Consider the following 25761-nt stretch of genomic DNA (forward strand, 5'->3'; position numbering starts at 1 on the left):
GTTTTTTTCTGAGGTAAAATAAAGTATTTTTACTATTTTGGTTCCAAATATTCTTAGTCTTGTTTAAAGGACTAACTGGTATTTCTTTTTTGCTTTTTTTAGTTTCAAATAAGGCTCTTGCACCCCTCAACAGGCCATCTGCTGTTTGATACTAAGCCGCACAAAGAGGGCCTATCCTTTAATCATGCTGTGAGATAAATGGTCACTTACAAGCCTGTGCCTTAGTGAATGGATATCAGAACCTTCAGATGCAATCATGACAACAGCAAATTAAAATTAAAATCTCCCTTGCTGTACAAGTGTCATCGCCAGTGCACAGCTAAGAGCCAGTGTGGATATAACGGGCATGGAGTTTGGTGATCTTTTAACTGTAGTGAATCAATAATAGACAGAAGAATATCATCTTCCTTGTCCATTTTCTCTCTACTTTGATTAACGTTAACTGTAACATTAACTTTGACAAAGGTTTACAGGGTTCCCCATTTAACTAATGTTTTAAATCATCTAATTAAGTGGAAACCTGGTTAGTCTTAACCATGATTAAGGTTGGTGCCAATGTAGAATTTAGCAACCGTTAAGGTTGCAGTGGGGAGGGATGGTGATGGAATCATCTGGGTAAGGCAAGCAAAGAGATGGGAAACTGGGGATTGGGTTCAAGATCTGCTGTAGGGAGATGTGAAATTAAATAAAGCCCAGGCTGGGATTGTTGGGTGCAACAGTTGTGTCAACATCAAGAAAATGTTGGGAGCAGAAGATAAGCATCTGTACCTCCCCCTTTTGCAGGCGACTGAACGCCTTGGCTTGTCCAGTGGCAGGAGCTTTTTGGCCCTTATCCCATGGCTTGCAGCCTGAGTCCCTGGGTGAGCTGAGCTGGTGTAAACTGCACTAAACCCAGGTCATTCTCGTGCCTAATCATGTGATTTAAGTTAGCATTGGTAACCTACTTGACTGTATATGTTTCAAAATTGTATTGTTTCTGTGTATTTTACTTAGTAAGTTGCTTGTGATCCCTGATGTGGTAGAACTGCAAGATAAAAATATTAGAAATAAGCAATGTCATTGCTGGACCTCAAGCAGCCAACTGGTGTTTATTTTCAGCAGATTGGAAGAGATACATGTGGGATGTATGCAGTCATAAGAAGTATGGAATAGAGGTGTGCACTAAAAACTGGTATTTTTTTTTATTTGGGTACTGGGACGGTCATAAATATCGGTATTCCCAGTATTTATCTCCTTCTGGTTGCATATTCCGATCTGAGTTTTGGGCAGGGGGTGGGGGTGGGGGGTGGATTCTGAAATTAACTGGGTCCATTATTCCCTATAGGAGAATCTTTCTGGGAGGTTGGAGGGCTGTTTGCCAGTTGCCTCCTTCCTTCCTTCCTTCCAGGCCTGGTAAAGCAGCAAAGGGGCGGGGGGCTGCTATGATCTTTAAAATGCTGGTCATGGTTATTTCTGAATGTTTTTCTTATTAATCAGGACAGCAGTATCTGTATATCTGAGAATCCCGATATCTATCAGGATTCTGAATATGCCCCAAAATACTGAGAAGGGTTTTTGGGATATATTTTCAGTCTGCATATACCGCATCACACACTCATAGTACAGAATGCTTTTCCATCATTGCTTTGTAAAGGGTACATTATTCTTGCATCCTCTGATAGAGGAGTAGAGATGTTCATGATTGGAGTCCTGAAGCAATAAGGGGCCCTGTGAGATTTCTGAGAAAACAAGTGTTAGCAATAACTGTTTTTAAGCTAGGCTGTTTGAGCAAAGTGCTCACTTTGCCAGGCACGTTATTTATTTAAAGTATTTATTAGCCCCCTTTTCTCCAAAGGTGCTCAAAGCAGCTTACATAAATATATAAAAAACCAGTTAAAAACAATTAAAACAAGGTTAAAATCCAACTCATGATAAAAAGCTCTCCAACAAAAAACAGTGTTTAGCTGCATCCTGAAGCTAGAGAGAGAGGGAGCCAGGTGCTCCTCCTTTGGGACATTGTTCCGCAATCAAGGGACTGCCACTGAAAAGGCCCTCTTCTGTGCACCCACCAACCGAGCTTCTTTGGCTGATGGGACAGTCAAGAGTGTCTCTACCTGTGGTCTTAACTCCCAGGCAGGAACATATGGGAGAAGATGATCCTTCAGATACCCTGGTCCCAAGCCATGTTGGTTAGAAACAGCACCTTGAAATGGTCTTGAAAGCAGATTGGTAGCCAGTGCAATTGCTGCCATCTTGGAGTCTCATGTTCCAAATAGCTGACCCTGACCAGCAGTCTAGCTGCTGTATTCTGCACTAGTTGCGGCTTCCAACAGTCTTCAAGGGCAGTCTAGCTTTCTAAGGCGACCGCTGTGTCAAGAAGTAGTCTCCTAAGCTGCAAACTTGACTTTCCAGGGAGAGTGTAACTCCATGCAAGACAGGGGAGATCTCACATCACTAGTCAGCCCTTCTACTAACATGGTGAACCTCTGTCTTGTCAGGATTAAGTTTTAGTTTGTTCACCCTAATCCATCTTTTTACTGATTCCAAGCACCAGTTCCAAACGTCAACAGCATCTTTGGAATTAGATGAAAGAGAAAGTTAAAGCTGGGTATCATCCACATATTGGTGACACTGCACCCCATACCTTCTGACGACCTCTCCCAGTGGCTTCATGTAAATGTTAAATAACATGGGGGGGGGGCGGAATCGAGCCCTGTGGGACTGCATACGTCAGTTCCCATGGGCTAGAATAGGAGTCCCCTGGTACCACCTTCCAAGATTGATCGCCCAGACAGAACTTAACCTAGCGTAACACAGTGCCCCTTAGTTCCAGAACCAAGAGGTAACTCAGAAGGGTACCGTGGTTGATGATATCGAAAGCCATTGAGAGATCCAGCAGGACTAGGAGTGTCACGCTCCCCCATCAAGATCTTGATAGAAGTAATCAACCAAGGCAACCAATGCGGTCTCTGTTCCAAATCTCAGCCTGAAGTCAGATTGAAATGGGTCCAAAAAATTAGTCTCTTCCAAGAACCTCTGCAGCTGAGAAGCAGCTAAGTGCTCTAACATTTTGGAGACTGGAGATATTCTCCAACATAGTAGGGCTCAGGAAGGGATTTTTTCCAACACAGGTCGAATTACTGCCTTCTTGAGCATGGGTAGTACAATTCCCATCTGCGAGGACACATTTATCACTCTTCTTACCAGTCATCCCTTATTAGCCACCAGGAAGGGTGAGGGTTGAGAAGGCAGATCTCAGCTCTGCAAGGATCTTGTTCAGATCCTCAGGCTCCACAAGCTGAAAGGTATCCATATAAATCAGACAAGAAGATGCAAAAGTACATCATTTAAACATGCATCCATGCTGCATCTAACTCAGAGCAGATCTTGGTCATTTCCAGTGCAATCCTAAGCAGTTATTCATGTCTAAGAAACCTGAAATCAATGGGTTTAGACTGGAGTAATTCTGTTTTGGATTGCATTGTTTGACTACAAAGTAAGTAGCAAAGTAATCACAGAACACAATCATGAGGTTAGAATCTCATTCCCTGGGGCCGTGATTTAAAAGCCCTTGAACTACATGAAACTACTCAACTGGATGGTTGTGTGCAGATGCAGTAGGGGCAGAGAAATACTGGCTTTTTGCCACAATCACTGGCACAGAATAGGCTCTAATATGGGCTCTATGCTGTGTTCAATCAGTCTTGCTCTGAGTTTTCCACCAGTGGTGCTCTAGCCATTGTCCCTCCCGTTTCATTACCATCAATTCTCCTGTGAACCAGGGAGATTGCTTGGCTCTGTCTGTGATAATACCTCGGGTCATTTCCTTATTCCAGAGGGCAGTCAGGGTATTGAATCATCAGCAGCTGAGGTGGGGAAATCCCCAAGTGCAGACACTAAACCATTGGGATCCATCAGATGCCTGGGGGGGGGCATCTTTATTGGTCTACTGTCCCTGCAGAGAGACTCTAATTCTATCAGGTAATGATCTCACCATGGTAAAGGAGTAAGTTTTAATTCCCTCACCTCCAGATCACCTCCCCCCATCAAAACAATAGACCAAATTGAGTGTGTGCCCTGCTAAATGTATGGGCTCAGTAATTACTTGGGACAGTCCCATGGTCATCATGGAGACCATGAAATCCTGATCTGCTACTCATAGGATCCCCAGTCTAGAGGTTTCCAGCAACACTTTTGCCACAGTACCTGGCATCAAAGCCCCTATTTATGTTATATGTTTGTACTACATGAAGTTGGAATGATATAGTCTCATGCTATGTATCTTTCCATTCTTAGCATTTTAGTTGAGGGTTCCTTATTGGTCATTTATATGCTAATGTAAGCTTACTAATGTGTATGGTGCTTACAACTCATTTAAATGGACTTGTATGGTTCATCCTGATTGTAGAGGCACAGTGAGGGGGAATTGGGGGTGGACACATTTGGTTTTCTGGCAGTTAAATGGGAGTTATAAAATTTGTTTTTTAGGACAAATAGTTCTCTGTCTTTGTAGGTAGAACCATGGTTTCAGAGCCCTTGAAGTATTATAGAGTTGGTCAGTTGAAGAATGGGATTATGTTTTCTGGGTATGAATGGATAATTAGGGTAGGTTAAAAATACAGATAAATTTGCTAATGCTGAAGTGCTCATACTTTATTTTACCCACTTGCTTTTTGTGAATGGCTTAACATGGGAAATGTATTAAATATCTTCACAGACAAAAGAACTCTGATGTAAGGGCAGTGATAAATCACATGGACTTTCTTTATCTATTGAGCTCAGATCAGAATTGTTCATTTATTTATCTAATCATACTCTTGTGTCCCTTGTTAGGACAGAAAATGAAATTAGTAATTTCTGGTTTTATATGTGACAGGTATTTTACAGAACAAAGAATATGTTACAAAGAAAGAGAAATGCATTATAGTAAACTAGCTACATCACCAAATATTTGTAACTTTGAGGCCCACAAAACAAGCAATATCATTTTACACAAATGCAAGAAAATATCTTAGTATGATCCCGCTCCCCCGGCCTTCTTCTAACAATTAAGAACTAATTTGCTTTGGGATCTTTTTCTTTTTTAGGTTACCTGCTTGCAAGACTTTTTCAGTGATGATGATGTTTTCATTGCTTGTGGACCGGAAAAATATCGTTATGCTCAAGATGATTTTGTTCTGGATCACAGCGGTAAGCATTAGAGATGGGCATGAAATGGAGAAAAAATGAATCGAGCTTTTCGTGTTTTGTCACATTCCACAAATCACAAACTTTTACAAAATTGTCCTGTTTTGTGAAACGATTCATTAGTTTCGTGATTTGTCAGAACCCAGGGCACTTCAATGGCTCCCTTCATACCCAGAGATGCCAAACTCACAGGGAGACTTCAGCAGGTTCTCCTCCACCCACCCTCACCCAACAAGCCAGCAAGAACAAATGCTCTAAATAAGAATAGAAGCAAAGACAATTAAAGGAAAAAAAGGTAGGCCTCAGTCAAGCTAGGCCCTAGAGCCAGGCAATGCCCTGAGACTGGAGTTGGGTAGAGGAAAGAAGGCACCCTCACCTAATGACCTTCCCAGCAAGACCAAGAGCTGAAAATAAGAAAGAGACTTTTCAGTCTCTTTTAAAGCAGCAGCAAATCCAGCCAAAAGCTCCCAATTCCATTCTCTCACTCCAAATCTCAGCAACAGGTCCTCCCTCTCCCTCTGTCTACTGGAACTGAAAAGCAGGAGACAGAGAGCTGTGCCTTATATAAGAAATGCTCACATAGGGCAGAACCGGAGGTCTTTGTTGGCAGACAGACCTGCCTAACAGGGTTTAGAGGGATGAGATTGGTGTTCCCATGGCTACAGAAGGCCCATCTCCTCAGTTGCCTAGGGAATTAACCCCCCTGCTCCTTGCTGTATAGGGCAGAATGGAAGCTCTCCAGTTGGCAGGGAGAGCTGCCTATCAAGGTTATGTGGGCTTAGATTGGGGTTTTATTTTATTTATTTATTTATTTTTTCAATTTATATACCGCCCATCCCCAGGGGCTCTGGGCGGTGAACAGTTAAAATCGATAAAAACAAAAACTAAAATCAGTATACAAATAATAAAACAAATTAACAAGGTGCAGTGGTGGGGAGAACCCTCCCCCACCCCAAAGGTGGGAGGCTGACATGGCACCACCCCCTTCAATCACCAAACGCCTGGCGGAACAGCTCTGTCTTACAGGCCCGGCAGAACGATAATATGTCCCGCTGGGCCTGGGTTTCCATTGACAGAGCGTTCTACCAGGCTGGGGCCAGGACTGAAAAGGCCCTGGCCCTGGTTGAAGCGAGGCGGGCTTCCTTAGGGCCAGGGACCACAAGTAAATATTTATTCGCTGATCGAAGCGATCTCCGGGGAACGTACAGGGAGAGGTGCAGCTGGTGCAGGACAGGAGTGATATGTGACTGGTAAGATATACCAGTCAGGACCCGTGCCGCCGCATTCTGGACCAGTTGTAGTTTCTGGATCAGGCCCAGGGGTAGCCCAGCGTAGAGTGAGTTACAGTAATCTAGCCTGGAGGTGACCGTTGCATGGATCACTGTAGCCAGGTCCTGGGGCGTCAGGTAGGGGGCAAGTTGCCTGATCTGACGAAGATGGAAAAATGCAGACTTGGCAACCGCCGTGACCTGGGCCTCCATCGATAGGGAGGCATCCAGGAGCACACCCAGACTCTTTACCACTGGCAAAGTTGCCAGTGGTATCCCATCCAGGGCAGGGAGCTGGATCCCAACATCTGGCAGCCCCCGTCCCAGCTGCAGGACCTCCGTCTTCTCTGGGTTCAATTTCAGCCTGCTCTGTTTCAACCATGCCGTCACAGCCTCCAAAGCTCTGGCCAGATTGTCTGGGGCCGTGTCTGGCCAGCCGTCCATCAACAGAAAAAGTTGGGTGTCATCCGTGTATTGATGACAACCCAGCCCAAACCTCCGCACCAACTGGGCGAGGGGGCGCATATAGATGTTAAATAACATCGGGGAGAGTATCGCCCCTTGGGGAACTCCGCACACCAAAGGGTGATGGGGCGATAGATCTCCCTCGAGTGCCACCCTCTGTCCCTGACCCTGGAGAAAGGAGACCAGCCACTGTAAGGCTGTCCCCCTAATCCCCACGTCGGCAAGGCGGCTGGCCAACAAATCATAGTCAACCGTGTCAAACGCTGCTGTGAGATCAAGTAACACAAGCAGCGCTGACCCGCCTCGATCCAGATGCCTGCGAAGGTCGTCTGTGACGGCAACCAAGGCTGTCTCCGTCCCATGGCCAGGACGGAAGCCAGACTGGAATGTGTCCAGGACTAGAGCATCATTCAGGAATTCCTGCAGTTGTACCGCCACCCGCCCGCTCAATCACCTTGCCCAGGAACGGGAGGTTCGACACTGGGCGGTAACTGGACGGGTTGGTGGGGTCCAAAGATGTTTCTTTCAGGAGGGGCCGCACTACCGCCTCCTTTAACACTCCTGGAAAAAACCCAGAGCTCAGGGAGATGTTAACAATGGCCTCCAAATGGTCCCGTAGCCCCTCTGAGCTGGCCTTCACCAGCCAGGATGGGCAGGGGTCCAGAGGACAGGTGGTTGGCCTCATCCCCTGCAGGATCCTGTCAACATCGTCCTGAGAGAGCAGCCTGAAATGGTCTAATACGGACCCAGAAGACGGCCAAGGGGTCTCCAGTTCCCTTACTGTATCAACAGTGGGTGGCAGGCCACGGCGAAGGGACAAGATTTTACCCACAAAATAGCTCGCAAAAGCCTCGCAGCCAATAGTTGAATTAAGAATTTGGTGGTCTCCCTGAGAGAGGGAGACCAAGGACCGAACTGTTCGAAATAATTGAGCCGGGCGTGAGCTAGCGGACGCAATGGAAGCAGCAAAGAAATCCCTCTTTGCTGCTTTCACTGCCACCTCATAGGCTTTCATAAACATCCTATAAGATGTTCTTGCCTCTTCGTCGTGCCCCCGCCTCCACACTCGCTCTAGTCGTCTCAGAGACCGCTTCATCTGGCGAAGCTCCTCGGTAAACCAAGGAGCTACCCGTTTGCGGGCTCGGACAGGGCGGCAGGGGGCAATAGCGTCGATGGCTTCGGAAAGACGGCCATGCCAATCGTCCACCAGCTCATCTAACGTACTGCCAGGGGGCATCGGATCCCGCAGAGCCACCTGGAAACCAATTGGATCCATAAGCCTCTGCGGGTGAGCGTAAATCCGCTCACCGCCCACCCGGGAAAGGAGCGGCATGCTCAGACGAGCCTTCAGAACAAAGTGATCTGACCATGGCACTGCATCATAGGCATCCAGGACCACCATCATCCCTGCCCCAAAAATCAAATCCAGCATGTGACCTGCTTGATGCGTGGGAGCCGAAACAAACTGGGAGAGTCCTAGGGCCGCCATGGAGGACACCAGGTCAATGGCCTGCATGGAGGCATCGTCGTCAGCATGGACGTTGAAATCCCCGAGAACCAAAAGTTTCGGGAATTCCAAGGCCCAGCTGGCCACCGCCTCCAAGAGACCAGACAGGGAAGATGCAGGTGCAGTAGGTGGTCGGTACACCACGCATATTGCCAACCTCTCCTCGGCATCCAACGCTAGGCCCACACAATTAATGCCAGTAATTTTTGGGGTGGGGAGTGGTCTGAAGGAGAAAGACTCCCGAATGAGCAAAGCCACGCCTCCCCCCGACCACTTGTCCGGGACTGGTGGAGGACCGTATAACTGGGGGGGGGGCTAGTTCTTTCAAAGCGACCGTCTCGCCCTCCCTCACCCATGTCTCGGTCACGCAAGCCAGGTCCACATTCAATGCTGCAAGATAATCTTGCAGCGTTTTGGTCTTATTATTTATGGACCTGGCATTGCACAGCGCCAGTGTCGGAGAGTGGTTTAATATCCTAGCCCCACAACAGGTATATCTTGGGATGGGACGCAGATTGGAAGGGCACCGAGCCCTACCATGTCTCAGTGCCCTTCCCTTCCATAATCTGCTCCCACCTCCATACCTCCCTGTTTCCAATGGCAACAAAAGATCTGCAGACATTCTGAGCCTATGTTGCCTAGGGAATCAATGGATCGACGCCAGCTTGTCTGGCATCACGAATCATTCACGAATCGAATGAATCGGCCCAAAAAGTCATGAATTTCATGAAAACTGTGGCCCCATGAAACGCATTTCGCAAAACACAAATTGGCCCGATTCATCACGAAATTTGACTCATATTTCGATTTGTGCCCATGTCTAGTAAGCGTGTACTGGTTATGAATTCTAAGATTCTGTTTAATGTTGTCCATGTGTTGCCAAGTGATGAAGCACTTGCCAAAAAATCTACTTTGTGTGACAAGGCAGTAATGACTGAAGAGGCCAAGCACATGGGTCACATGGATTAATAATTATTTCCTACACCAATAGATCTAATGGCATGGAAAGTAATCACATAATCCACAGTCAAAATGATCCACTCTTGTATACATTATTGTCCCCATAAAAATAGGATTTTTTAAATGAAATTTTATTGGTACAAAGCTCTTGTAGAAGATTGCCTGATTTTGCCAGGAAACCAAGCTGTTATAAAGTCCCCAAAGAACTACAAAAGCTGTTTGTTTCCTTCCCATCCCCCAAACTTCCCAACCTGTAAACAATTATAAGACTGGTGTAAAACAAAGTATTGCGGTTCAAAGTAGATGTATAAACCTCTATATCTGAATTTCTGAGTGGGGCATTGTATATCTATACATGAAATAGATTGAAGAAATTATTTTTCTTTGCCAGTCTCCTAGCTGCCATATTTTTTTGCTGTATACATTTATGTCTAACAGCATTGCCCATGATCTATATATCCACTGATCTTCTCTTCAGATATGAACAAGCCTGAAGGATTCTTGGGCTCTCATTCTTCTCTACTTAATCCTTGTTTTGTAGTTCTGGATTGTAGGGAATTGAACAAACTACAGTTTGTGGCTCAAGCATTATGGTGCACTATGATTTGCCATAAAAGCCAGATGTCTGGCATTAGATTTCTGGGAGTCTGAAGATTCCCTAGCCTTGGTTTATTGTTACATGTGAAGATGGCCAATATGTAAGTGAAGGTACATTAGATAATTTACAGTACTATAAATGCTTGCTTTAGCTGTAAATAGTGTTCATGTAATTTAAGCCTTTATAAATTGAGCAACCTCTTTCCAGACTGCATTAGGGAAGATCAGTTGGAGAGCAAGTGGAATGTTATGAATAATAATATCTTAATTCTTCTGAATTGCTGAATCACAAGGTGTGTGCATATATTACTGCCATGTGAGACTGCCTCTAGTATCAATAAAAGCCAGTTTTATTTATATATCCTACTTGAAAGAAGATGGTTCACCGACTAGGTAACCTTTACTGGCCATTCTGATAGTATAGTTATTATGGTCTGTATGTTTCACCAATCTTATCTATTTCAACCTTTAAATCAATATAACAGCTACGATTGTAGGTTACACTGTCAGCCCTAGAGTAGTTTAAATCTGAGATTAAAACACGGACATGTGGTGTGCCCAATTTCAAGCCTGCTTTCAAATGTGGTGGTAACAGATTGAGAAATCTTTGCCAGACCTGGAAATGGACACTTAAAACCATCTCTCTTCCTACTTAAGTTCATATAACTAATATCACCCTGTGTGGATGAAGGAGAGCATTATAAACAGATCTGGGAGGTGCATGTTAGGTGAGCAAAACCCTACCCTGACTTGGAGCGATATTTTCTTTCTGCCAGGTTCTGATACAAAAAAATAATTTGGTTGGAAACAAAACACTGGATGCAGCAAGATAGGGTGTAACAGAGGACTTACCTAAGTGATGAGTTCACTTCTTATTAAAAACTAGACTCCCCTCTGCTTCTTGAGGGTCTGGGGAAAGAAATCCCTTTCACCAGTGCATGCAAGCCTGGAGCCTGCTGTGCAGCTGAGACTTTTATTTTCTATATGACAGATGCTTTCACCTATTTACATGAAATTTGGGGTGGAAAATCCATTGGGTGATGGTTGCAGTCCCAGAAAATTTCATCTCGGTTGGACAATGAAGGTTACTCCTGGAAATTTGTTTCCCACTGAAATAAATGGGAACCGTTATAGGTTTGATTCCCAAATACAACTAGCTTTAATTCTAATATTAAGGAACCTGATTCAGTTTTGTAAAAACAACATACAATCCAAAAAATTTTTGTACATACCTAGCAAAAAGCAGCACAGAGATGAGCCCGAGCAGTTGTCTCAGTTCAGCTGTTTAGAAAAGCAAGTGGTTTTCCCTGAAAAATTTATGGTACAATGTTGGGGTATGGATTTTCTTGAACATTTCCTAAATATTTTACTGTCAGTTATTGCTGCAGTTCTGCTAACTTTGGTACTCTGCACTCTATATTTTGAAAGAAATTTTTTTGAGCTTCGGTATGAGGTTTTTGTGATCAGTGTAGGTAGAATATATCTCATTCTATGACAATAGGGTTGCCAGGTCCCCTGATCCCACCCCCTAGGCAGGAGGTCAGAGGCCCGGCCCCTACTTTCTCCTTTCCCCCATTGCACATTCCTGGCTTGCATGATGACGTCACTTCTGGGAAGTGACATCATCATATGGGTCATGTGCTGCCCTGGGAGCACTCCCATGCTCCCCAAAGGGCCGAATCGGGCCCAATTTGGGCCACCGCGGAGCATGGGAGTGTTGCTGCGCTCCGTAGGGGCTGGATTCAGGCCAATTTGGGCCCAATTTGGCCTGAATCCGGGCCGATTAAGGCTGAAGCAGCCCGAATCCAGCCACTGTGGAGTGCGGCAGCACTCCCACGCTCCGCAGTGGCCCAGTTCTGGCCAAATAGGGCCTGAATCCGATTGAGTTGGGCCTAATTCGGACTGAATCCACCTTGAATCAGGCCACTGCAGCATGCAGGAGTGTACCACGCCACCTGAGAGTGCACCGTGCTGCCCAGGAGTGTGCCCCGGGACGTGTGTTCCCCCCACCAGCCAGGTAAGCGGGGCAGGGGAAGGGTGGGAGCAGGGGATCCCCCGCCCCTTGTGAGGGACTGGCATCCCTATATGCCAACAAGATTTAACTAACATTTTTTAGGTTATATGTTACTGAACAAATTTTTGGAGGGTTGTGGCCCTGCCCCAACGATAATTATTTTTAAGTTCCTTGTAGATAAATTTCAACATGGAATATGTCTTCAAATTTTCAACAAAATTTATGACTACAGTGCAACCCATGTGTCAAATTTCAATTTTTCATAGAATGACTGATCTGTATCCCTCATTGTTACATGCAGTTCAAATACAATATGGTAAAGGTCCTTTAAACTCATTTGCAGCTGTTTTGCTCAGATATTTAGTATTATATACTTAAAGAACGTAATAAAAAAGATCAGTTTCTAAAAATGCTTTAAATTGCTGTTTATTATACACTACCTTAACTGATTTTTAAAATAAATGTACAGCTTATATGAACATTAAAAAGCATAACATTATTATGAATTGTAGTTTACTGTGAATACTGTATGGCCATTCATACAGTAGTTATAGTTGATTGACTGAAGAAATATTGATGGCCGTTTGATTTTCCCCTGCAGCACTTTTAGGCCTGAAAATGTGCAAATTTCAACTGTTTGGGGAAAAGAACTTGGGGGGGGGGGCAAATCCCAACATTGTATCACAATTTTTCCACATAAATTAAATTTCTTACCCCTTGCTCCTCCACTTTCAGTCTTAAACCTGTTACTACACGCACACAGCATTACATCATTACATAACCTTTCTAGAAACCATAGTCCCTGATTGAAGTTGAACCCTTCCTGGCTTGTTGGACAGGCTTGTTCGTTGATTAGAAGTATGTGTATCAAAATACAGAGCATTTTTTCCTGGATATTACAATCATACACCTCTGGGAAAAGGGACCTACTAAAACAAACAAATGTGCTAAATAATGTTGCTTATTAAAGTAGCTATTTGTGCAGTGAAATTCAAAAGTCTCTGGCAGTGTTGAGTTTAATTCTTCAGTGTATCTTTGTTGCATATTAATCATTTTGTAGAAGGAAACATTGTAGATTCTATTGGGTCAGTACCATAATAACTTACTTTGCCACCAAAGCTGAAATATGCAGACAACTGTTTAAGTCTGCACTTTCATTTTACATAACAAATAACCACATCTAGTTATAAAAGCTTTGTAAAAGTATTTTCTGTAATTCACGTTTGGCCAACTTCTAATGGAAGTTGTGGATTTATAAATTTGTGGTTTTATACATTTTTTAGCATATTTGAGCAAAGCTGTGTGGGAAATGACAGTATTTGAGTGATAAATATATACTGTTGTAGGTGGCTTTGTTTGGAAGCAGCTGCATACTTCAGATATTTCCTCTACTGCCCCATCTGTTCATTTACAGAATGTCGTGTTATGAAGTCATCTTATTCCCGCTCATCCGGCACTCCAAGATATTTTGGATCTAAAAGCCCTGGTCCTTCCCGTCGAAGCAAGTCACCTGCTTCAGGTACATCTATTAGGAAAGAGATGCATTTCTGGTTTTAAAATGAAGTTTACAATGTGGCACGGCTATAAAGATGGTTTGTAGCTGCCCCAGTCTTCCCTATTCCCCATTGATTTTGCCCCTCATCAAGTCCCTCTTTTTTTTAATAGTGCCATTAGTGGTATTCACAGTTTCATAAACAAAAAGCTTAGGCCGTTTTCTCCAGCAACTGTACAATCTGCAGTTGACAGTGGGAAGACAACTGAGAAGAGCAAAGATAGCAAGAGATAGTAGAATCAAATGCAGGCTGTAGTTATAAGGACACTTTCCTGGGAGAAAGTCCCACTGAATATACTTGAGTAAGATAATGAGAAGCCCTATTTTGTATTACTCTCGCAGTGGTTTACACGAAAGCTTTGTTATTATATCTGGTAATCACTTTTTCCTTACTACTAATATTTTGCCTTGCTCCCTCTTTTTTTTCTCCTATCCTTATCTTAGAACTGCTTTGTCAGAATTTTCCAAGGTTCTCTGCTTGGCCAAATTTCCTGACCACTTCAGACTGTATACTGCCTCAGTTATGTGTTTAAAATTTCCTGCAGTATCAAAAATGTTTTAGGTCAAATGGTTCCTTGACAGCTGCAGAAATACTGGAACATACTGATACTTTGTTGGGCGCTGATAAACATTTTGTGCCAGCAACGTAGCTCCCACTCCCTACATCTCCCTTTACCTTCAGGTAACTTTGAAATTTTTAATTTGGCAAATAGGTAAGCAGCAGAGGGACTCTGACCTGGAAAGCCCAGGTGAGTCTGATCTCGTCAGATCTCAGAAGCTAAGCAGGGGTGGCCTTCGTTAGTAATTGGATGGGAGACTTCCAATGAAAATCAGGGTTGCAAAGGCAGGCAATGGCAAACCACCTCTGTTAGCCTCTTGCCAGGAAAACCCCACCAGGCGTGGCCATAAGTCAGCTATGACTTGAGGGTGCTCTCCTCCACCACCACTACCACCACCACCAAGCAGCAGAGGGAGTATATTGAGTTCATCTGTTCCATGTTGCCATGGCCTTCAGTGTTTGGCAGATGCTGATATACGAAGAGTGCTTTTCTGTGGCAATGCCAAGAGTGGAATTCTTTCCTCAGGAGGTTCACATGGCACCATTTCTGCTAGTCTTTTATAATTTGGTAAAGGCTGCCCTGTTGAAAATAGCTTTTAATCTGCTGTAGTCTCCCTGTTCTGCATATGATAGCATTTTTAGTGGATGTGATGTTATTCCTGTTTTGTTCTAGTGGTTTTGTACATTTTGCACATTTTAACATTTTAGATGGCTGTGTTAATATCTTTTTAAAAAGTAATGACAACATGTCAGTTGTGTTAAGGATATTTATATCCCACTTTTTAGTCTAATTTAAAAGAAAATCTGTTTAATTATAATGGCTGCTGGTGTTACTAAGGCCCTGAACCTTGAAACTTGCTGCTGGTTCTCCTTATTATAGCCGTTATCCCTACCTTTATCACTATCCCAGATCAAAATTACCTTCTATTCTCTCTTGATTTCCTCTTGGCATCTTTTTTACTTGTGCTGGTATAGTAATTCAAGACAAGACAATAGCTTGTCTGGTAACAGTTATAGAAAGTGAGTTAGTACCTTGAAAGAGATTCATATAAGCTGTTGCACCATAGTGGTTAAGTGGTTGGGCCACGAATTAGCACTTTCCTGGTTTGAATCCCATTCCTGCCATGAGCTCAGTAAGTGGCCTTGGGTAAGATACTCTTCTCAGCCCTGGCTCCCCAGATGTACTGTGGGGATAATAATAACACTGACTTTGTTCACTGGTTTGAGTGGGTCACTAACCTGTCTAGAAGAATGGTATATAAGTGCTGCTTCTGCTGTTGTTGTTATCCAAGTCTAAAACTGGAACGATAATATGAGAATAATATGGGAATAATAATATGAGAGTAAGAGCCCCATGGTGCAGAGTGGTAAGGTGCAGTACTGCAGCCCAAGCTCTGCTCACAACCTGAGTTCGATCCTGGCGGAAATGGGGTTCAGATAGCCTGCTCAAGGTTGACTCAGCCTTCCATCCTTCCGAGGTCGGTAAAATGAGTACTCAGTTTCCTGGGGGTAAAGTGTAGATGACTGGGGAAGGCAATGGAAACTACCTCATAACAAAAAGTCTGCCAAGAAAACGTCATGATGCGACGTCCCCCCCCCCCCCCATGGGTCAGTAATGACTTGTTGCTTGCACAGGAGACTACCTTTACCTAATAATATGAGAACAATAATAAAATAAGTTAATCACAAACAAAAGGATTAAAGTGCCATCTGTATAACAGAGGTTTGGGTACAAGATCCAAGAAGATAAGGGGAATGAACTTTCAGTAAGTTTGACAACTTAGGGTTCAATCTTTCATAGTCTTGTGAGGAATCTAATTGACATCAGTGTAGTTTGCTTTAAAGGATATTATCTTTCTTCTAAGGATTTCATCTAAGTTTCAGTGTGGCACAATTGAAGCATTTAAGTTTTTTTAAAGATCACTATGCAAAAAAAGTAAATATCAATTCACTCTATGATTTGCTGGAAGGCAAATTGTAATCGATTTCTCTTTCCTGTTTTGTTTTTGTTGGTATACTTTACTTCTTTCCTTTTATGTCTACGAATAACTTCTCTCCTATCTTTTGTCTTTGTGTCAATTGAATGAATACAGTAAAGAGGGGTGGCTACTACTCCAGTACTTACTCTTCAGCAAAATCCCCAGGTGAGCCATTGCTATTATGGCTTTGTACCACCGCCTTGTCTTCTATACTTTCATTTTATCTCTTCTATTTCTGTGTATGTATTTCTTCGTACTGTACATTTTTATGATTTGTAGAATTAAGGCATGATCTCGTTACCTTTGTCTCTGTGTGCAGTATCAGAAAGTAATAGCTAAAAGAACTGTTTTCATTAAATCAGACCTCAGCAGACATTATAGTAAAATTAGATTTATTAAACTGTAATTTGACCTGCAAATAAGCAATAGTGGGCAAATGTGTGTGCAATGAGAAGTGTTTGCTGATAATGCACTCCTGGTGTCTAAGGGAGTTTCTGAAACCTTACAATTAAATTCAGATTCATGTAATTACAATATAGATTGAAACAATGCTTAGTCGTTAGAGAACCTTGTCAGTGGTAGGACTCTTGTTAACTTTTGCTAAGTACTGATGGACACATGCGTGTCTTAGTTCGGTACTCTTTGACTTGTAAGATGTGTCCACTTAAAAGTACCTTGTTTGCAGTTTTGGCTGGTGATATGAAGGCCTTCACAGTGGTTTTTGATCCCATATGCAAATCTAGGCTGAAATGCACTTTACATAGGAGATCTGTGATTGGATTGCTTCATGTATTTTTTTAAATGCTAAAAAGTAGACTTGAATCAGGACTTTCGATTAATGGAAAGGGAGTTTAGTCATTTCCCCTGTGCTGTTTTCCAGATAGAAATTGCTTCCCCTTCTTGCCCAACTCATGTTACTCTGGTGGGGTAGAAAAGGCCATTATTATATCTGTATATTTCTGTGTGCTGGTGTGATTTTTGTTTGGGAAATGGTACATAGGCAGAAAGGGTTACCCCTCTCTGCTTCTTCCTGCACCATCGCTCTAATCCAAGTCAGGGGTCTCTCCACAGCTGCTTTTTAATATAAAAAAGCTAGAAGCACTGATCTTCCATGTAATGTTTGGTAATACAGTTTTATATATGAATATGCCTTAAGTCAAGACTGCACTATCAAATAGTGATGAAACCTCACTTTCAGCTTTTAGGGGAAAATAGTTTAATCATACTAACAGTGCTCTTATCCAGAACCCCAGTTGGCTTAAGGAGAGCCCTTGGGAAAATGGCTATGTTTTGCGAAACTGAGCTCCTGGATATCAGTTAGCAGAAGACCAAAATCATAGCATTCTGGAGTAGATCGAAACAAAGATACTGGGCTATCAATGGCCATCAGATTGAACAAGTAGATTGCTTTAAATACTTAGGTGTGATTGTACAGGCAAATGGCTCAAGGGTTAAGCCCAGCCAATATGTTGCTGAACAAGGGGAAAGATCAGCAAATGCCATATTAAAAATTTTTCGTACAGGGATAATTAAGGAGCAAAAATTCATAAGCACAAAAATGCTTCTGCCCTGGATCTTGCCCTTAGGGCTGTTGTTGCTGGGTTCCGGACTTCGTCTCCTTGAATTTTCAGGTGCATTAGCTGCATCTCACTTAGTCCACAGCTCTAGCTCCTGAGTTAGCTCCTTGACATGCAGTCAAGATTCAGGGGGGCTTGCATGGAGATCTTCCTGAGGCTGGTGGCTGGTATGATGTGAGGTTCAGGAGTCAGGACTAGTACTCTAGATTAGCGAAAATGCCATTTTGTATTTCTTGAAAACAAAAACTGTTTTTAAATTGCAGCAGATGGTACATGTTGAAAATTACATTTTGAAGGCTGGTCAGTGTTTCTTGTCTAGATAGCAATGGGGATAAACTGGGGGAAATGCCAACATTTTTATAAACAGAATGTTACTGCAGTTCTTACCAACCTTACTGTCACAACCATCTAAATCGTATGGCCAAACTTTTTTAAACCCTGTACTAGGATAGTAAGTAGTGCCTAAATGATTGAAGGGCCCACATTCTCTGGCACCCAAGTGGAAGGAAGGATCACTGAGATCAGTAGATAGTTTCAGGTGGATGGCTGTGTTGGTCTGCAGTAGAAGAGCAAGATTCAAGTCCAGCAGCACTTTGAAGACCAACTAGACTTCCAGGGTATGAACTTTCAAGAATCAAAGCTCCTTTCTTCAGATACATTTAGAAGTGGAACTATGTAGGGTTTTTATCCTGCGAGAAGGTAAGAGGGGTATTTAAAGTAAGAGTGTAAGGCATAAAATAGTGTAATTAGCTTGATAGAGTAGTGGTGTGAAAAGTGGAAAATCAGCATCTAGAGAGAGAGAGAAGAATCCAGTATCCCTATTAAGCCCTGGGCTTTTCCCCTCATTTTTCCAAATTTACAAATAAACTCAATTTCAGCAATCTCTTATTATAATTTTCCGTCAATTTACTTCAGTGTAAGTATTAGGATATAAGCTAATATTTTCAGATACTGTTTGGAAGGTTTAAGTAGAATAAACAAAGTAGACTCAGAAAAAATAGTATTGTGTGAGTATATAAATAAACAAGAAGAGAATAAAGTGAATGAGTAAGACCTTATACATTTTGCTGTAGGTTGTTGGTTTTAAAGCATATTTCAGAGCTTCCATTTCATTGTTTGAATACAGGACTAGGAATAAATTGGCAATAGAATCCTTCCTTTTTCAAGTAAATGCTAATTCCCTATAGAACATTTTATAATCCATTGCTTAAATCTTGGGGAAAAGACCTTGGCTTTTGTGCAGTCATATTACCAGTGTGAGCCCCAGCTGTTCAAGAATTAGAAGTAATGGAATAGCTAGTTTGGAAGACTTGGTTGCCATACAGGTTCAGCGCTGCAGGCATTCACTCCGCAAAAACAATGGTGCTTGTTAAGTGAATGTTCTGTTGCTTATTATAGATATTCTTTACACAGCTGAAAAAGTGTAGGTGATAACTAACATTCCCATGGAAACCAAATGTCTTGCTGGCAGGCTCATTTTTTCTTAAAGGAACAACACTTTACCCAAAAAGAAAGTAGTTGAAAACAGTCTTGCTCTTTGAAAAATCTCATTTTTTTCACTTCTCACTAGGCATACATGGACCCATTTTTGTGAAGACATAGCCAGCATGTTTGTCAGACAGTCTTGCAAATAAGCAAATGTGTTTTTCTTATTAACTTATTTTCTGGAAAACAAACTAACCTGACTGAGCTCTGATCTAACTTGGATAAGATATTGTAGCCCAATTTTTATTCTGGATACAGAAATTAGATTATATACATTGTTACATCCATTGCTAACTGAGGCGCATGCTGAATAGCATGTCAGACTATTTTGCTCAGCGTGACAGCTCCTATACTTCACCCCAACTCAAGGATGTAATTGAGCTAGGACTAACTTGAATCATAGCTGGTAGGTTGGAAAGTTCCTGCGGAGGGATTCCTTTCTATACAGCAGCAATTGATTAAAATTAGAATTTGGAGTGTGGTAGTTCTGCAAAGCATCTGCATCATTTGAATTTTTCGTGGTACCAAGAACAGTGGACATGACTCTGCTCCCTACCTGTCAGGCATTCACCGAAGGAAAGATGCCTTCTGAAAAGAAATGGAGGGCTGAAAAGTAGAGACTTAACTGGAGAAAAGTTGGTTGGCAGGAGTAGGAAGGAGAAAGTGGGACTGGGTGATGGAAGAAAGCTGCAATTGTTGCACTCATGGATTGCTGTTTTCAGCCTACTGTTTTGGTTTGTTTAATCTAATTCCAAGTATGCTGTTGTTGTGTAATATTAATGAGTATGGTATCCCTTCAATATGCTCTGTTGATAGCTAACAAGTTAAGTTTTTTGTTGTTGTTATGATAGCATATCACCTCCTAACAGGATTTCTGGGTTTTGTCTTATTTATAATAACACTCGTGTCTTTTCTTTGCCTTGGTTATTCCCGTTAGTCAATGGAACCCCCAGCAGCCAGCTTTCTACTCCGAAATCTACGAAGTCTTCTAGCTCTTCACCAACAAGTCCTGGGAGTTTCCGAGGACTCAAGGTATGTTGTGGATAGCTTGGCCTGTTCCCAGCAAAATGATTACTTCTGCTTTGAAGCATGTTCTGATTGTAGGGAAGCAACTGAAATTAATTGCAGCATACAATGCAACTAAAATAATAAAAATTGAGTCAAATATGTATTGTGTACATTGTAGTTCCATTTTATTCACCGTCTGGTGTTTAGAAATCAAATAAACAAGTTGGAGGCCCTTGAGGGAGGGTAAGCAATTAGGAATTCCCCAGCGGTACAATAGCACAATGCTACTGAACTCTGGGCCTAAGTAAGTTACTTCCTGCTCACTGGTTCCTGAACCTAAGCAATCAATACTGTTTTGCATCTGCCCTGATTACTGAGGTTTGGGACTAGGCAAGCAGGAAGCTGCTTATCTTGAATTTCAGTAGTACAACACGAAAGGTTTAATTGTGGGCGGGGGGGGGGAAGACTTGGGATTGGAGAATGAGGAATACATTAACCAAGTTTCATTACACATTCCAGGAACTCTGTACTCTTTGAGGTTCTGACACCTTCCTTGGGTATTGGTACAATTAATTAGGATCAAAGGAATCATTCCTCTGATCTCCTCTTTCACTAGGATTGTCTAAGCTTCACAGTGCTCAAAAACTTATAGGATGCTGGAATGACAGAGTCAGGGCCAGAGTGTACATTCCCCACAGCATTCATTCCCTGACCATGTATCACCTCTTCCGTGATTCTAAAAGCTGTTAAGAGCATCACAAGGCCAGTTTATCCTCTCCACTCTGTTTCCTTTATTTTCTTCAGCTGTTGCTCAAATGCCCTTGCAGTTTCAAAGGGCCCTGGATTGCTCAGTGCATGTTGGTACTTAATGAACAAATTAATATTGTAAATATTTGAGGTCTCCCAGAGTAATAGTAGACTGGGAACGTTGACATGTTTTCTGATTTCCATGTACAGTTTGAATGAATGGGTGAATGTATTTATTCCGGTTCACAACCATGTACAGTTTTAAAGCTAGCGTAAGATCTTTGTGTCTGGTGTGCCGAGAGTGGTAGTACAGTGGGGTGAAGTCTCAAGTTTTGCCTCTCATGTCATATGCATTGGGGTACAAACAAGTGAGGGGGAGGTTGCATCTAACAGCTACACTACAGAAATTTGTTTTGTTGATGGCATCCATTGCAGCAGTGTTGACATTCTAGGTAATGTACTTTGCATTTTCTGGATACTTACATATCGATTTTACTTCACTATTCTGAAGATCAAGCATGACAAAAACAAGAATAAGCTTTCATACATGTCTCTGTTACCAGTAATTTGTATTCTGTCCATAGTGGAATATGTCAGGGAAGATCTGCTTTGTTATGAGAACTTGATTCTCGAAAGCTTATGCTACAATAAAATTGGTTAGTCTTAAAGGTGCCACTGGACTCTTTTTTATTTTTTAAAAATTGACACATACATGAAGCTGCCTTATCTTTTGTCTGCCATTTGGTCTATCAAGGTTGATATTGCCTGCTCTGACTGGCAGCACTTCTCCAGAGTCTTGAGTAGAGGTCCTTCACATCACCTTCCTGATCTTAAACCTGGGGCCTTCTGTGTGTAAAGCAGGTGCTCTGCCATTATCCATGGCCCCTTTTGTAGTAAATCTGGATCTTTTTCTTTAACCAGTTGCATAACCTAGATTGGCAGAAACCTCATGTGTTACACATTGTTTTAAAGAACTGACTTTTAAAAATTTCATAGCAGTTATACTCACGTTTTTCTTATTTCAGAACATTACTGCTCATCAGAAAAATCATCTCCATAATACATCTCTTTTTCCTCCTCCCTTGATACTTAACTGGAATGCCTCCCAGAGTAGGGATTCACTGGCTATAGTTTGTGGGACTTCGTTTTTGCTACTCAGCACAAATGGTCAATTGCTGATTCATTCAGAAATGTGGCATTTACTGGACTAGAATTGCAGCCAGAACAACGCAAAAGGACAATGTTCTTTTGATTGTTTTGAAAGCAGAAGACAGACAGTTTAGAAATACTGTAACTCTTGTTAGTTTTAAATAGATCTTGCTTGACCAGCATCTGAAATGCTTTATCCTTTCATCTATTGTTCTATTTGACTGGAATTAAAATTAAATCCAGACCCTAGGAACAGGACCTTTGTGGTGAGAGTACTTTCATAAGTTGATTTAAAATAATTTTAGAGAATTCTTTGGCTGCAAATGTTTGAATTTTTCCTTAATTTAGTAAAGGAAAGGAAAAATGTTGCACAGTTGGAGTATTGAGATAATCTAGATATTATGTATAAAGCTCAAACACAAACTTGGATTGACTGTTAAGTTTACCACAACTTTGAAGACTTGAGTTTGATCAAAAATGGTATTCAAATATGGTTTTGCAAATTGGGGGGAAGTCTGGGTGGGTATATGATAAAATTTCCAGATTAGAGGCGGGCACGAACTGAAATATGAACTAAAATTCATTCATAGTTCGCGAATTGGAGGTTTGTCAGAGCCCATTTCTGATGAACTGCCATGAACTTTAAGTTGGTTCATTTGATTCATTTTTGGGTTCATCTCTACAGACATCCTGGTGCTGATAAATCAGTTTCCTAGGCAACAGTGAGATGGACTTTCTGCAGCCCCAGAAGTGACCTTCTGCTGCCCTGGAAGTGATGTTTTCATGAACCAAATGAACTGGTTTGTGAACCAGGGCAAGTTCGTAAAAGTTTGTGGTTTGTGAAACGATGAACCACGTACCGCATGGTTCGTTATTTCCCAGGTTCGTGCCCACCTCTATTCCAGATGCATTAGGGAAGGATTTTAATATTTTTGCACCCTTCTAATTCTGTGTTAACAATATTGTGGAAACTTAATAGGTCTAGTTTGCCTCTCGTTTTTCATCCTCAGGCATCAGTTTTGGTATATGTAGATGGTTTTTCATTTCTGTTTCCTAGGTAGGATTTAGATGACTATTAAGAGAGAGTGGTCACTTTTACCAGAAGTAAGGATGAGTAGTACTGTCCATTTCTTTTACATGGAGTTTCAGCAGGAAATAGAATGAAGTCAGACTGTCTTCTACAATTAACGCCAGTGTTGCACAAAATGACCTGCTGTGGATGGGCCTCTCAGCACATGTCTAGCCATGTCCCTTTGAACCGGGCTGGTTGGCTTGATGCAAACTCAGTTGTCTTTTTTAATGATAATTAATTAATTAATGATAATTTAAACTTTATTCAGCCAAATATACAAGTTTTGTTTCCAATTTGCATCTTGTCCAACTTGTTGCACTATCAAGAAGGGCATTTTTGTTTGCCGTTAAAAAGTCACCATCTCGTTTTTAGAGATGGGGAAAAAAGACTACAAAAGGCTTTTTAAAAGATAAGGTAGAGGTGGGGTGTAAAATGCAAATGAAAAACAAAGGAGCAGCACAGGGTCAGCTCTGAATGGTTGCTTGCTGCTCCACAGCTTAAACCCTACGGGCTGGTTATGAAATGCCTCCCCACACACACACCAATTCTAAAGCATTTCTGTCCTCGGCCACCTCCATCCTTTTTCTACCCTGTCCCTGGATATGTGATCTGAACTCTTAACACAGCAAAAAGAGAGAGCGAGAAAGAGAAAGAGAACTTTTTTTTGTTTTAATCCCTCAAAACAGTTCTCTGGAGAACTGCTCCTCACAATTAATAGCTGTCTTAACCCAGCCCACCCTGCTCCCCCCATCCCCTTCTCCCCAAATGTGCCCAGATGAAGACAAACGTGTTGCTGTCAGTGTCTCTTGGAGGTGAAGACGATGCCAGTGCTGCAGCCACCTCCACCCGGCCTCGCGCAGACATGACACAGCAGAGTTCCCGACAGGCACCAGCCAGGCAGGGCTCCTGGGAATTCCCTCCTTTTACATGGCCCGTGCTCACTTGTTGAGGGACAGCGACTGCAGTTGTTTGCCTTGTTTTAGCCGAATGCCCTGCTCTGCTTTGAGCATGAGGTGGAGAATCATCTCCTCAAAGCCTCTAATATAGTGGGTGATGGATAAAAACACTTGATTTAGGGTACTTTGCCCTAATCAAAATGGGATGTTTAAAATGTGCAACATTGTGCATCTATTCTAAAGCAATAGGGAAAAAATGAAATCAACTCCTGGAAAGATTTGAAACAGCAAGTAAGAGAACTGCAAATTGTTACTAGCACTATCGGGATTTGGGAATTGCCATTATAACAAGATGTACAATTCATGATAATTGTGCCTCAGTTGTGGTTGGTGTGGAACCATGCTCAGTGAGAACCAGACTATATGTGTTCCTAATTGACATATCATTGACTGGTTTTTCTTTTAAAGTTTGTTTGCGTAATGCAGCTGAGGAGGCTGCAAACTAAAGTGGCAGACTAGGGTGAGGGTAATGGTGGATTCTTAACTTTTTCCCTTCACATCATTTAGTTATTCCAACATGCTATCCCCCAAACTAATTTTGGTCCTGCAAGAGGCAAAGATAGAGGTACCTGTAACTTATCTTTGCCAGTGTAAGACAAAAACATCCTCTGATTGACTTCATGAGGGGGGAAATGCCAAGAAAGGAATGGGTTCAGAATCCCTCTAGCCTCCTCTGGTCTTTCATTTATGTTTGCAGTCTCTTCAGCTGCACTATGTAAAATAAACCCCCTGACATCAGGGACGAACTACACAAGATAGAATATCACGTGAAGTTTGGCCCGGAGCCAGTGTAATAGTAATCTATCTCAAGAGATTTTCTCAGTTCTAGGGTTGATTCTATCACACATTCTGAAAGAATAATGCTATTATATTCTGGTGTAGAAGACATCCTACAGATACTGTTGAGCATATTTGTCTAACAAGAAATATTAGTTTTGTTTTTTCTTAAAAGTGGCTGACAATCTATTTTCTGTCTCATTTGCTGTCTTGATGTTACAGCTTCCAATGGATAATTCCAGCATATATTAGTATCCCAGGAAATGTTAAAACCCAATTGACCAGCTCAATTATTGTCCGCTAATGAAAAGATTTAAAATATGTTGCTGCATAACTAGGTAATGTTAACTGAGATAGAAAATACTGACCTTACATTTCCTAGTGCTATCCAAAGATTCTTTTGACTATTCCTGAGCTCCAGCTAGAGGTGTATTTTGAACATCCTGCATCAAATTATAAGAATTTATGTCATAATCCTTTAAATAAGAATGTAGGAGGAATATATTCCTCCAGGAATATATGGAGGAAAAAACAGAAGAATCACATTGACATGAAAGAAGGTGCTTAAAATTCCTATTAGCAGCTCAGGCTTACACATTCTTTATCACTAGGCTGTATATCAACTTTTCCTGATATATAAATTCAAGATATTTGAATTTTTCTTGATCAGGAAATCAGAATTTTTCCTGATATATATCAACTTTTCCTGATACATAAATTCAAGATATTTGAATTTTTTGGGCAAGATTACCTGTCGGAAGTGAATAAAAGCATAAGAGAGCATAGATATGTTTATTAGTGTTATAAATTCAATGGTGCAAGCCAATCAAATAAAGACTGGCATTCCAGCATATGACATTCTGTGCGTAAAACAATACATGGGGTTGGGTCCAGACCAGCATTTATAGGGGTACAAGGACTTC

General features: G+C 42.0%; 1 protein-coding gene across 3 annotated transcripts in view; it reads left to right on the forward strand.

Moving 5' to 3' along the window:
• DCLK2 (doublecortin like kinase 2) overlaps window positions 1-25761 on the forward strand; it is a 108600-nt gene that overhangs the window by 36854 nt on the left and 45985 nt on the right. For 2 of the 3 annotated variants that reach the window (XM_054990581.1, XM_054990582.1), the window contains exons 3-5: window positions 5067-5169; window positions 13392-13496; window positions 20067-20161. In XM_054990581.1, coding sequence (XP_054846556.1) covers window positions 5067-5169; window positions 13392-13496; window positions 20067-20161 — 303 coding nt within the window. Of the gene's footprint in view, window positions 1-5066; window positions 5170-13391; window positions 13497-16181; window positions 16233-20066; window positions 20162-25761 lie in introns of all 3 variants that reach the window. The other variant, XM_054990583.1, reaches the window with a different exon arrangement.

This window comes from Eublepharis macularius, chromosome 10, assembly GCF_028583425.1.
Source record: "Eublepharis macularius isolate TG4126 chromosome 10, MPM_Emac_v1.0, whole genome shotgun sequence".
NCBI classification, from domain to species: Eukaryota; Metazoa; Chordata; class Lepidosauria; order Squamata; family Eublepharidae; genus Eublepharis; species Eublepharis macularius.